The sequence below is a fragment of the Schistocerca nitens genome, chromosome 10, assembly GCF_023898315.1.
Source record: "Schistocerca nitens isolate TAMUIC-IGC-003100 chromosome 10, iqSchNite1.1, whole genome shotgun sequence".
In the NCBI taxonomy this organism is placed as follows: Eukaryota; Metazoa; Arthropoda; class Insecta; order Orthoptera; family Acrididae; genus Schistocerca; species Schistocerca nitens.
Genome location: NC_064623.1, coordinates 182271770 through 182284680, shown reverse-complemented (window position 1 = coordinate 182284680; position 12911 = coordinate 182271770). Strand labels below are relative to the sequence as shown.

The following is a 12911-nucleotide window of genomic DNA, read 5'->3' as shown; positions in this document are numbered from 1 at the left end:
TATTTCTGCTCATTGTGCTCCGGAAAAATGAATTCGATCATAGCAGCTTCAATGGTATCTTTGGCTTCTAATGCATCAAGGCCAATGATCCAGTCATCATCACGCATTTATTGACATGCTCTATTTTATGTACACTTCATGTTTTGACACATGCTGTCCTGTATCAGTAACATCCATGTACTAGAATATATACCTTTTCTAATGGACTTCTTCGATGGCCTGTTGGTCTCAGTGGTGCTTTCAAGATGATCTGCGATGACCATCATCCAGGAAAGCTTGCGTAGTTGTCGTGTCGCAGTCCATGTTGTTCCTTCGCTAGCTGTTTCACCACTTCAAATGGATTAATTTGTGTTTCACATGAGTTTTTCCTTTCCCTCATCAATGAATGCCTGTAATGCTGTTAGGAAGGGGCATGGACACACTGTTGTGTGGCATACTTGAAAACGTATAGCACAATAACTCAGTTACAACACAGACAATTAACTTCCAATTATTATATAGTGAAATGAACTTGGCAAAGTCCTATAATGCTTTCCGAAATGTGCGTTGAAATGTGGTGGTGGTGGTGCTGCTGCTGCTGCTGTAAAGGCTATACAGACTTAACTGCTATAGGTAAAGCAACATTGAATTGCCTGTCTTTGGCCTGTTCCTGTCCAGTAGGTGCAGTGTTGCTGTCTGAAGAGCTGCTGATTCCATTGTTGTGAGGGATGTAGTACACGTCATCAGTAGTGTTTACAGTGTCATCTTCACATAATTCATAGATTTCACAAATGTGTCAAGGATCTTCAGATTCAACATCTGACATTGAAATAATAATTTTTTTTTTTTTTTTTTAAATGTTACATCAAACTAAATCTTCGAAATGCTATTATGAAGCAACTGAATTGTGGTCAACACCAGCTGTTCCACTTGTGCCCTAAAGCTTCCTTCCTCATTGATAAAAGGTTTGCAGAATACTCTAAACTAATCAAGAAAGGCAAACAACTATATTTGCAGAAAACTCTGAAAGCTGTTGTTCACACGCCCCTACCTGTCAGAATGGTGGATGGTGGTACATTATGCCACTTTTCAGAAAGATTGTAAATGCTTAATTCTTTGCAGATGTGTACTTCACAAATATTTATTAAAAGTCATACAAAAATGGATTGTAGAATAAACTATTTACAAGCAATAAGTGTACTGAAGGAGACCATCTGTAAAAATGACAGCCACAGTTTTTTTAGTGTTAAAATAAGGCATACATACCCAAGATAGAGCTGATAAATGCTTTGAAGTATCAGGCATTGAGGTAAGATATTGGCATTAATAAAAAAGTAGTCATGTGAGTATCAATCCTTGTGGTAGGATAATACATTAAATGATGATGTGGACAGTCTCAACTGACAAAATAAGATAATTTTAACTACATAAATTTATAATTCATAAATTTAATTTTTCCCAGCTGTGTGAATCTATGTAGACTAATTGTGTTTTCTTACCTGCAGATATCAACTGACCCTTACCAGCCACCAGAAATTGAACAGATCTACATTAAAGAAGAAAATGTTGTAAGTATTACCAGTTATTACTGCCTGTGTGAGCTAACATTTTTCATGCAGTTTTTAATTAAATAATGGTGTTTTTACTTTGTGCCAGTGCTAAAAGAGAGATTACACATTCATTGATTGTAAGTGTATGAGGCTGTAAAAGAAAAGACATAGTGTAAGGTATCATATTTCATCAATTGTAAGGCAGCAATAGTTTGCACACACAGCTTATAGGTGGACTATATGAGAATGGGACATCTACCTAACATATTGTTGAGCCACTCGAAACACTTCCATACCTGCACTAGTGAAACATTGCACAGTACACATTATGTCAAGTTAGGCTGGCTATAGTGTATTGAAACAGTGATGTTGCAACAGTAGCCTCGATACACATAGCAGCCAGTGTGGTTTAGTTCCATCTTGTAACTGTAAGCTGTTGAGCAACAGTTTATATAAGAATTTGTTTTTGAATTGCTGTCACATTAACAGCAAATAAACAAACACAAAATAATATAGATATTAGCATAACAAAGCTCACACTTTTGATAATGGATCAAAGAAGTACAAAAATAAGAATGTGATGATGATTGATATCTTGAAAACAATATCATACATAGTTTACAAAATAAGTAATACAGAGATTGTAACTTCTTGCCCTACATTTTATAATGACAGTGATTCAATAAATAACCAATATTCGTAGATTGTCACTCAGGAATTTATGGTGCAGTTCGAACCAGCTCCCCATCGTCACCGTTGTCTGAATCAGTGCTAAAACCCTCTTCACCATTGTCATAACCAAGCCAAGTCATTAGCTGTTCATGGTCACTGATGATTGTCTGTGCTGCTCAAGTTTTCCAATGTTCTCGACCTTTTTCCTCCATGAGGCTGCATCCACAGTCACAGGAGCGTCGTACAACAGCCTTTCCACTGCTGTTATTGTAAAGGACTTGTTATTGTTCCTTATGTATGTATTTACATCAAAGCACTCTGTAGTTGAAATGGCAGTGATGTGGTGCCAGCCATATTGCATTATGATGCTGCTCCTCGGTAATTTTGTCTCCTACATACGTAGGCATCAGAGGATTATTTTCTTTAAAAAGTGAATATAAAAGAAGTTTCGTTGTACACATATCCACAGTAATATTTTCCATTTCTAATTTCTGCACCATAACTTCTTTGCAATCATTTGTGGTTGGGAAAGATATGGAGCATTGTCCATTACAGTAGAGACAGGAAACTGTTTTAAAAGGCTCCTGAACCACTCAGGAAATTGTGTGGTCCATGTCTTTGTGGTAACTCCCTGCTTTTTGGACCACAAAACTAGAAGTGCATCAGGAACAAAACCATTTGAAGGGCCTGCATAGACCATAACTAATCTAGCTCCTCTTCCTGTCAGCTGATGACCCGTAGTGCATGACCCGTAGTGCTTGGACTGTCATCTGTCCAGCATTTTCTGGCAGCTTACCTGGTTTAACATGTTTCACCTAGCCATATTGTCAAATGAACGTCTTTGTCCACAAGTTTTTGCAAGGATACACTTAGAGTCGTAACAGTATGCACCTTTTCTGATGGGAGTTTGCATCTGGTTGGTGCTTTGTAATGGAAATCTATACTTTTCAGCGTAATGTCTATGACATTTCCCCATACCTGGAAAGTTCAATTTGTTATAATGACACTAGTAACTTAGCTACAGTAAAATACTCTTTCCTGCTGTAATAATAATCTGTTCTCGTATGCGTGTCACCCCCTCTTGCAGTCTGATAGTTCCTAAAATAAATTAAACAATAAACAAGTACCAATCCACATGCTAGATAATTTATATATTTTAGAAATAACACAGTAACTTGCACTCACTCCATTATAGTTGGTGACATCACTATAGAACATAACTTTTTTACCAGCATGAGATACAGCTGCAGCTGTGACTATCACTCCTCACAAAGAAACTGTTCCAACTGCTGCAGCATGATAATGGGCTTGTAATTGTGTTTTCAAGACAGACCTGAGTGGGTGGATGTCTACATTTACATCTGCATCTATACTCTACAAATGACTGTGAAGTACTTAGCAGAGGATACTTCCTGATGTGCCACGTATTAGGGCTTCGTCTAATTTCATTCTTGTCTGGAGCATAGGAAGAATGATTGGTTAAATGTCTCTGTGTGAGGTGTAAGTAGTCTATTCTTGTTCTTATGATCTGTATGGGAGCAGTACATGTGGGGCTGTAGTATATTCCCAGTTTCCTCATTTAAAGCTGCTTCTTGAAACTGGCATTCACAGAACAATTGACATCTATCTTCAAGTGCGCGCTAGTTCAGTTTTTTCAGCATCTCTGTGATGCTCTCCCATCGCTCGAACAAGTCTATGACTGTTCATGCTGTTCTTCGTCGTATGTATTCAGTAATAGCTGTGTTTGGTACAGGTTCCTCATGCTTAAGCAGTCTTCTTGTGTGGGTATTTCGTAAACAATTTTCTGTGTTAACACATAGTGTTTCCTAGTGTTTTATCAATGAACTACAGCCTGGTACCTGCTTCACCTATGACTCGGCCTCTTTGACCAGTCAGTTTCAAAGCTGTTACTCCAAGGTATTTGTACGAGTTGACTGATTCCAGTTGTGACTCATTGATATTGTTGTCATAGCAAACTACATTTTTTTCGTTTTGTAAAGTGCACAGTTTTATGTTTCTGAATGCTTAAATCAAATCGCCAGCTGTTGTGGCCGAGTGGTTCTAGACGCTTCAATCCACAACCGCACAGCTGGTACAGTCGCAGGTTCAAATCCTGCCTTGGGCATGGATGTGTGTGATGTCCTTAGGTTAGTTAGGTTTAAGTAATTCTAAGTCTAGGGGACTGATGACATCAGATGTTAATTCCCATAGTGCTCAGAGCCATTTGAACCATTTTTTAAAATCAAGTTGCTGATTTTTGCACCATTTTGAAAACTGACTATGCTCTGACTGAAAATAGTGCAGCTTTTTTCAAATGGCACCTCGTTATAGAGGACAGCTTTATCTGCCAAAAGTTTGAGGCTAATTTCAATACTGACTGCAAGTTCATTAATATATACAGGGTTATTACAAATGATTGAAGCGATTTCACAGCTCTACAATAACTTTATTATTTGAGATATTTTCACAATGCTTTGCACACGCATACAAAAACTCAAAAAGTTTTTTTAGGCATTCACAAATGTTCAATATGTGCCCCTTTAGTGATTCGGCAGACATCGAGCCGATAATAAAGTTCCATCGAGCCGATAATAAAGTTCCTCCCACACTCGGCGCAGCATGTCCCCATCAATGAGTTCGAAAGCATCGTTGATGCGAGCTCGCAGTTCTGGCACGTTTCTTGGTAGAGGAGGTTTAAACACTGAATCTTTCACATAACCCCACAGAAAGAAATCGCATGGGGTTAAGTCGGGAGAGTGTGGAGGCCATGACATGAATTGCTGATCATGATGTCCACCACGACCGATCCATCGGTTTTCCAATCTCCTGTTTAAGAAATGCCGAACATCATGATGGAAGTGCGATGTAGCACCATCCTGTTGAAAGATGAAGTCGGCGCCGTCGGTCTCCAGTTGTCGCATGAGCCAATTTTCCAGCATGTCCAGATACACGTGTCCTGTAACGTTTTTTTCGCAGAAGAAAAAGGGGCCGTAAACTTTAAACCGCGAGATTGCACAAAACACGTTAACTTTTGGTGAATTGCGAATTTGCTGCATGAATGCGTGAGGATTCTCTACCGCCCAGATTCGCACATTGTGTCTGTTCACTTCACCATTAAGAAAAAAATATTGCTTCATCACTGAAAACAAGTTTCGCACTGAACGCATCCTCTTCCATGAGCTGTTGCAACCGCGCCGAAAATTCAAAGCATTTGACTTTGTCATTGGGTGTCAGGGCTTGTAGCAATTGTAAACGGTAAGGCTTCTGCTTTAGCCTTTTCTGTAAGATTTTCCAAACTGTCGGCTGTGGTACGTTTAGCTCCCTGCTTGCTTTATTCGTCGACTTCCGCGTGCTACACGTGAAACTTGCCTGCACGCGTTCAACCGTTTCTTCGCTCACTGCAGGCCGACCCGTTGATTTCCCCTTACAGAGGCATCCAGAAGCTTTAAACTGCGCATACCATTGCCGAATGGAGTTAGCAGTTGGTGGATCTTTGTTGAACTTCGTTCTGAAGTGTCGTTGCACTGTTATGACTGACTGATGTGAGTGCATTTCAAGCACGACATACGCTTTCTCGGCTCCTGTCGCCATTTTGTCTCACTGCGCTCTCGAGCGCTCTGGCGGCAGAAACCTGAAGTGTGGCTTCAGCCGAACAAAACTTTATGAGTTTTTCTACGTATCTGTAGTTTGTCGTGACCATATGTCAATGAATGGAGCTACAGTGAATTTGTGAAATTGCTTCAATCATTTGTAATAGCCCTGTAACATGACCAGCAGGAGTTCTAACACACTTCCATGGAGAAAACCTGAAATTACTTCTGTGTATTTTGAAGACATGATGTCCGATGTAGTGTGCAGTGTCCTTCCTATGAACTAGTCCTCACTTTAGCTACAGGTTTTGCTTGGTACTCCCTAGAGTAATGTCAATAATAAGTGTAGATATGGTAACGACTCAAGTGCTTTTCAGAAGTCAAAAAAATACTGACTGTTTTGTTACATGAGTTCTTGGATGTCATATGAGAAATATTAATTTCTGTGCTCATCAAATAAACATTTGGGTACTACAGTCATGTAAGAGGGGACTTGTGACTGACACTGAGAATGATAGCTTTGAAATTAAATGGATATTGTCATCCAAAACTAGACATAACCACTTATTGGTAAACTCTACCATAAATGTTTGGTTGATACAGTTGCTGTCACGTTGCTGTGTGGCACAGTAAATTCAACTGTCAGCTCTGTGGCAAAAGATTTTTTTACTGGGGTTAATAAATTTCTTAACACACTCTTATTTAGATTTTCATCCACTGTTGTCTTTACAGATAAAGTTTTCTCATGAACTCTGTACATTATTTCAGTGTTAAAATTGTACACACACTGTAGAATGCTTACTAAATATTTCCGATTAAGACCCAAGGTCTGAAATAAATAGTTCAGACAGTATGAAGTCGTGATTGATGGTTGTATGTAATGCATGAAGAATACATTATAGAGAGTATGGGTGGAGTCACAATTAAACCCCCTTCATAAAAATCATATGAGACAATGGAACAAATTGAATTTCAATTAAGATTTCATTTCTGTTAGTCCATGACTGCTGTACAGAAAGTAAGTTGTAAAAAAGAAAGCAGTACATTAAGATGTTTTTTAATTATATACAACTTGAATCGACAACTGTCAGCTATTTTTCTACATAACTACCTTCTTCATTAAGGTAGCTGTCAAATCGAGGAATGAATTTTTCAATGCCCTAGTTGTAGAATTTTGCCACCTTTGAAAAAGGCTTTCTTCAACATACTCCTTTAACTCGTAGTTATCTTGAAACCGATGGGAGAATAGCCATTTTTTCATTGTCAGAATCGGGTATGAATTATTTCATGGTAAATCAGAGCTATTTGGAGGATGATCAAACCATTCCCAGTTGAAACTGTTAAGCAAGATTTGTGTGCATAAGGCAGCATGTGGAGTAGCATTACTGTGTTCAAAAACAGTGCCAGAATGCAACTTCCGTTCTCGATGGCTCTACTGAGTTCTTTTTTGGTTTCACAGTGAATTTCAGAGTTTACTGTAGTGCTTCTTTCCATAAAAACTGCAAGAATTCCTTTCTATCCCAAAAAAGCATTTGTCTTAAGTTCCATTTGTCTTCAGTTGCGTAGAAAATGTTTGACAGCACTTTCAAGGCTTCCCTGGCCAGCTAATGTAACCCCACTCCATTGATTGGTTTTTTTGTCTCCACATTGATGTATGCTACTCATGTGTCATACCTTGTCACAGTTTAATTGAGGAATTCATCTCCTCCTGAATCATACCACATCAGAAACATTACTACAGTTCCAAAACTCTTTGTTTTGAGATCATTTGGAAGCTATGGGACCTAGCTTGCACAAAACTTGCATTAACCAAGCTTGTCAGTTGCAGGTTTGTACAACACTGCCCATGATTCCAGAGGGAAAGTGATTGATAATTTTGTAATTGTGAACAAAAAATTTTCTCTGCTTCTGTCCTTAACTTTTGCAACAAGTTCATTTGTAACGACAGATGATCTTCCATTCCTTTTTTTCACAATGGACATTCATCTGACATTCCCGAAACAAACTGCACCTTTTCTTTCAGCACTATCACTCATGGTGTTCACCTCCATATGCACAAAGTTCACTACGAATGTCTATATCTTTCATGTTTTTCACACAAAGAAAATGGATTACAGCATAGAATTAACAGGCAGCAGGAATTTTTATTATGGCGATCATTTTTATTTACAGTTACGGAGCAAACAACAGTTCAGTAACTCTTCCACAGAACTACTAGGCTCCTACTTGCCCAGGTGACACAGCTGTGCTGAAACCACTCACTCACCCAACTCCTCCGCACACTGGGCAGTGTCAGAACCTACTTTTTAGAGAGCCCCTGTATTATCCAGTACAGTACAGTTTGAATTATTCAACTGCCACAGTAGCTGTGTCTTGAGTGATGAAATTCCACACATCACTCTCATCTTGTATCGCCAGTGTGATTTCAAGATTACGGATTGACACCACTTATCACTTTCAACAGTTGCTATGAGTTTCAGTTCTTAGTATAAGATGAAAGATGCTAATGATAGTAAAACCCTAAGTATTAATGTACGATGATTAGTTTCTTAACCCCAAAGTAATCAGTTTACAATGCTCTACTGTATGTGTAATATTGATGCCAAATGTCATATATCCACTGCAGAAGCCACTTGTTCCTTCATGTGGTCAAAATATGATTCACCCATCTTGTATGAAATTAGTGAATGTCTTCTCCATTTGTAACCAATGAATGGAATCATAGAATGAAACAGTTTTAATGAATTCTCATATTGTATGAATTCATGGTTTTGAGGAAGCTTTTGACTGTTTCATGGCAAAAAAACATTCACAGCAGTCCTAGAAAATGTTTTTCAGATACACAAAATGGGTCAAGTGAAAAGAGAATATATATTAATGGAACATACCTGAACCGCTTCATTTTTCAAACAATATTGTTTTATTTGCTTATAGTGCAGATAATTTCATCAACAATGGAAGAATTTAATATAAAAAAAATTGAAGCTGGCCTAGAAATCAGTCATAAGAGACTGTTGCTAATGAACAATGAAGCAATAAAACTGGTTGATGAGTTTTTGTATTTAGGGCAGTTTAAGGTGACAGCTGGGTGGACAGTAAAGGAAGTGGATGGAGTAATAATGACATCTAGTGTTTTTGGTAAACTAAACAATGTTTCCAAAACAAAGTTTCCAAAGTGTGTAAAAAGGAAAGTTCATCTCCAGTATGTGCTACATTTTGACTGATAGTGAGATGTGGATTTCAAAGTGAAAACCATTCATAAACTGAGGCCTCTTTGAGGGCAGTTGAGAAATACATGATGAGGATTCTTAGAAGAGACTCAGAAAAAACAAATTGATCAGATAGCAGACTGGAGTGGAAAACACAATTATGATGGTAAAGAATACACGCATGAAATGGTGATGAGTGAGACAGGTGCATGGATGGTAGGAGGCAGACCACGGAAGTTCTTTGTTGTGTTCCAAGAGATAAGGAAAGGGCGTCTTTTGATGACATTAGAAAGCATATGGGAGTCACATGAATGTGTATAGAATGAAGAGCATAAAGTAAGGGAAAGTTTAGAACAGGCCTTTCTCCAGCACTTGATGCTGAATTGCTGCTGCTGATGGTAATGTATCTTTGCTGAATCAGGTTTCAGTAATAACTTGGGCTTTCGGTGACTTCCTCGGTCACAACCATCGGGCTGTGATAATCTTAACTGATGCAAAGGTGTTATTTTATAGTTAACAAAAATGAAATTACATTATGATGAAATCTTGTAAAAGCTGTGGAATGTAGATGGGGTACTAGAGATTATGCTGATGTCTGTGACAGGTAGTTGCTAATAGTGCCACTGATCCCATTAAAAAATAATTTGGTTTATTTCTCTGAAGCAGTTGTAGTTCAAGAAACCTTCAATAATTAAAGAGACGAGTTGATGTAGAAATGAAACTGTTTATGGGGGGAGTTCTGTATTTACATGACTGTAGATTGGCATAACTGGGATTAGCTGAAAGCAGTTGATGGATAAAAATTGTCCTGTTTGTAAGCTCTGGATTACATTTAATGATAGTGTGTCTGCTTGAGGTTTTACATTAATTGAACAACATTCAGTTACTATTATTATTGTTACTACTATCATCATCATCATCATTATCGTCATCATCCCCCCCCCCCTTCTCCCCATTCCAGAGGTGAAGAACCTAGCTAAAATGTGTTCTTGAATGATTTTACAGTATGGTGGAAGTTGTATGAACCACAGAAATTTTTATTAATGGGTAAAGCAAAAAATGGTTGAACCTCAATGAGCTACATCCAGGCTGGGCAGTTGAAGTGTCAACTCCTTTGTGTCAAACCCACATTGACGACACTGTTCATGAATGCTTATGTATCAACAGTTGGTAGTCTTAACACAACACTTCAGGTATTCATCATGAGCTCGAGATAAAACTTGTAACCGATATTCTTGTGAAAGCCACCAGCGGCTCCTATAAGCTCCAAACTGATAGGAAATATGTTCATTGTAGTTGCGTTTACTTTGCCATTTTTGGAAAAAATACTAAGATTAGAAATTATTCTTTTGCAGAAGCACTTAAATTATTTGCTGCATGTATGTACACTGACTTAGCAAATGTCATGGGACATGCACCTAATATCACGTGGGGCCACTTCTGGTCCTGCAGGCTGCAGTGACATGCCATGGAAGTGAGTCTACAAGTCCCTGGTACTGTTCTGGAAGCAGTCGACACCAAATCATTTGCAGAGTGACAGCCAATTCTGGTCTGTTCATGGGTGCAGGATCCATAACACACAACCTGTATTCCTTGAAATCCCAGATACGAGTTCAAATCTGGACTCTGGGGTCACCATCTCAGTCTTTGAATTGCTGTGCATGTTCGTGTAACCATTCCCAGGTAATGTGGTAGGACTATCAGGGTGTTGGAAGGCCAGAAATGGGCGGAGATGGTCGCCAAGCAGATCAACATTTCACGGGCCATTCAAAGTTCGTTCAGGAAAAACTAGAGGGGCCACTCCATACCAGGAAAATGCACCTCAAACCATAGCAGACATCATCACCTTGGAGCATGTATTTTTGGCAGGTGGGGTCTATGAAGTCCATCCCTGGTGACTGTCGACAAATGCGAGCTGTAGTGCCTGATGACATCCGGTCAACAGTGGCACTTGTGTGCGATGCTGGCTCCCACACCCCATGGAACCCATGTTCCTGTGGATTGCCCACTGGAAGAATCATCATCCTGTGTTGAATTGAACCATGATTTGTTGCACTGTTGCCCTCCTGTTTCTATTGACAATCTGTCTAGTACATCGCCAGTCAGTCATTGAGAATGGTTGGACAACTGGTAGTTTGTCTGTTGTGAACTGTGACACTCTCGTTCAACCATTCACGATTTACTGTTGACACAATATAACGTGTGTGAAGCCAAATTCGTGCACCACTGTGGAAATTGAAATTCCCATCCGATGGCCTTTGACAACCATACTCCATTTGAATGGCGTCAGCTCCTGATGACATTGCATGTTACTCTTTCACAGGCACTTCTCAGAAGGTCTTCTATTCAACTGCATCTGGCAAAGGCGGTGTATGGTGCGCATGGAACACACCTATACCATCTGTGTCCCACTATCCCATGATGTTTGCTAAGTCCGTGTGTATGATGTGTTATGGGTGAAGCTAAATGAATATAATCCTCATTAACTTTTGCAGATATTGGAAACTCCTGAAGATAATGACGCACATGACCCACTAAAGCTGGAGGAAGATGTAAGTGATGCCTTGTTTTATAGTAGTCTAGATTTAATTCCTATAATTAGTAATGTACAAGGAGTAATCATAAAGTAATATTTATTATTTTGAAAAAAAAATATAGTTACATAATTTTTTTTTAATTTGTTTTGCAGGTGTATGTTTGCAATCATGGTACATATTCTAAATCTTCTACCACAGTTCCAGCTAGATGAGCTAAAACAAAATGTGTTGAAGTGGAGAAGGGGTTTGTCATTCTGTTTTAATTCCCATAGCTGTGGATGACAGTAGGTTTGAATGTGTACCAGCACTACAAGCATGTACCTGTAAACGAAGGAAGTAGTTAAGTAATTTTATTTTTAGAGGGTGTAATTAAAACTTCATGATAACACCCTCCTAAGTAGATCAGTACTAGTCATATTCAGTAGTTTGTGTGCTATACAGAAGTAGCCTACAGTGGCTGTGTTCTGCTTGTTAATCTGTAGCTTGAATCATTCCACATCCCTGTAGGCTCTCCTTCATGATGTGATAAATGAAAAGTGATGTGTTACTGTTTACAAAATGCTTTGCTTTTTCTCTGTTTCAAATCGACGTCTACCTAGGAATCAGAAACACACAAATTCTGCGCCTGCATGCAAGATTCACAAACCATCCTACACTGCACAGTGAAGAGTAGCTTTTACTGCTGCTAGTCATTAAATTTCCTGTTCCAACCAAAACTGGAGCGAGAGAAAAATGACTACCTATACGCACCCTATGAGTCCTGATTTCTCTTGTCTTTGCAGTCCTTACGCAAATTGTATGTTGGGCACAGTAGCACCATTCTGCAGTCGGCCACTAATAGTATGTTGTGGAAAGAATGTCATCTCTCCACTGAGGATTCCAATTTGTGTTCCTGAACATTTCCATAATATGTGTTGATAGAACCTACCATTAACAAACCTAGCAACACACGTCTGAAATACTTTGATGTCTTACTTCAGTGGCAGTGTAGCACCGTACCACTACTCTTTAATCCAACATGGTAGGTATCCCAAACTGCCTTCCCTACAACCAAACTTATGTGCTCATTCCATTTCACATCACTTTGCAACTTTGCATGTAGATATTTAAATGATGTGGCTGTGGTAAGCAGCCTACCACTAACTCCATATTCAAATATTACATGATTGTTATTCCTTGCCTTCTTCATTAAGCTGCATTTTCCCACATTTGGAGCAACCTGTCATTCATCACACCAAATAGAAATTCTGTCCAAGTAGCGCTGTATCCTCCTGCAGTCACTCATTGGCAACACTTCCCCTTACACTACAGCATCAGCAAAAAGCCTCAGATGCTGTTCATTGTAACTGTGAGATCATTTATGTATGCAGACTG

General features: G+C 38.9%; 1 protein-coding gene across 15 annotated transcripts in view; it reads left to right on the top strand.

Moving 5' to 3' along the window:
- The window catches only part of LOC126210558 (pharyngeal muscle protein 2-like), a 510724-nt gene that overhangs the window by 28508 nt on the left and 469305 nt on the right, over nt 1–12911 (top strand). For all 15 annotated transcript variants that reach the window (XR_007540701.1, XR_007540700.1, XM_049939816.1 and 12 more), the window contains exons 3-4: nt 1485–1547; nt 11496–11552. Coding sequence is in view for 13 of the 15 variants with exons in the window: in XM_049939816.1 (XP_049795773.1) it covers nt 1485–1547; nt 11496–11552 (120 nt within the window). In the remaining 2 variants the exon portion in view is untranslated. The remainder of the gene's footprint in view (nt 1–1484; nt 1548–11495; nt 11553–12911) is intronic.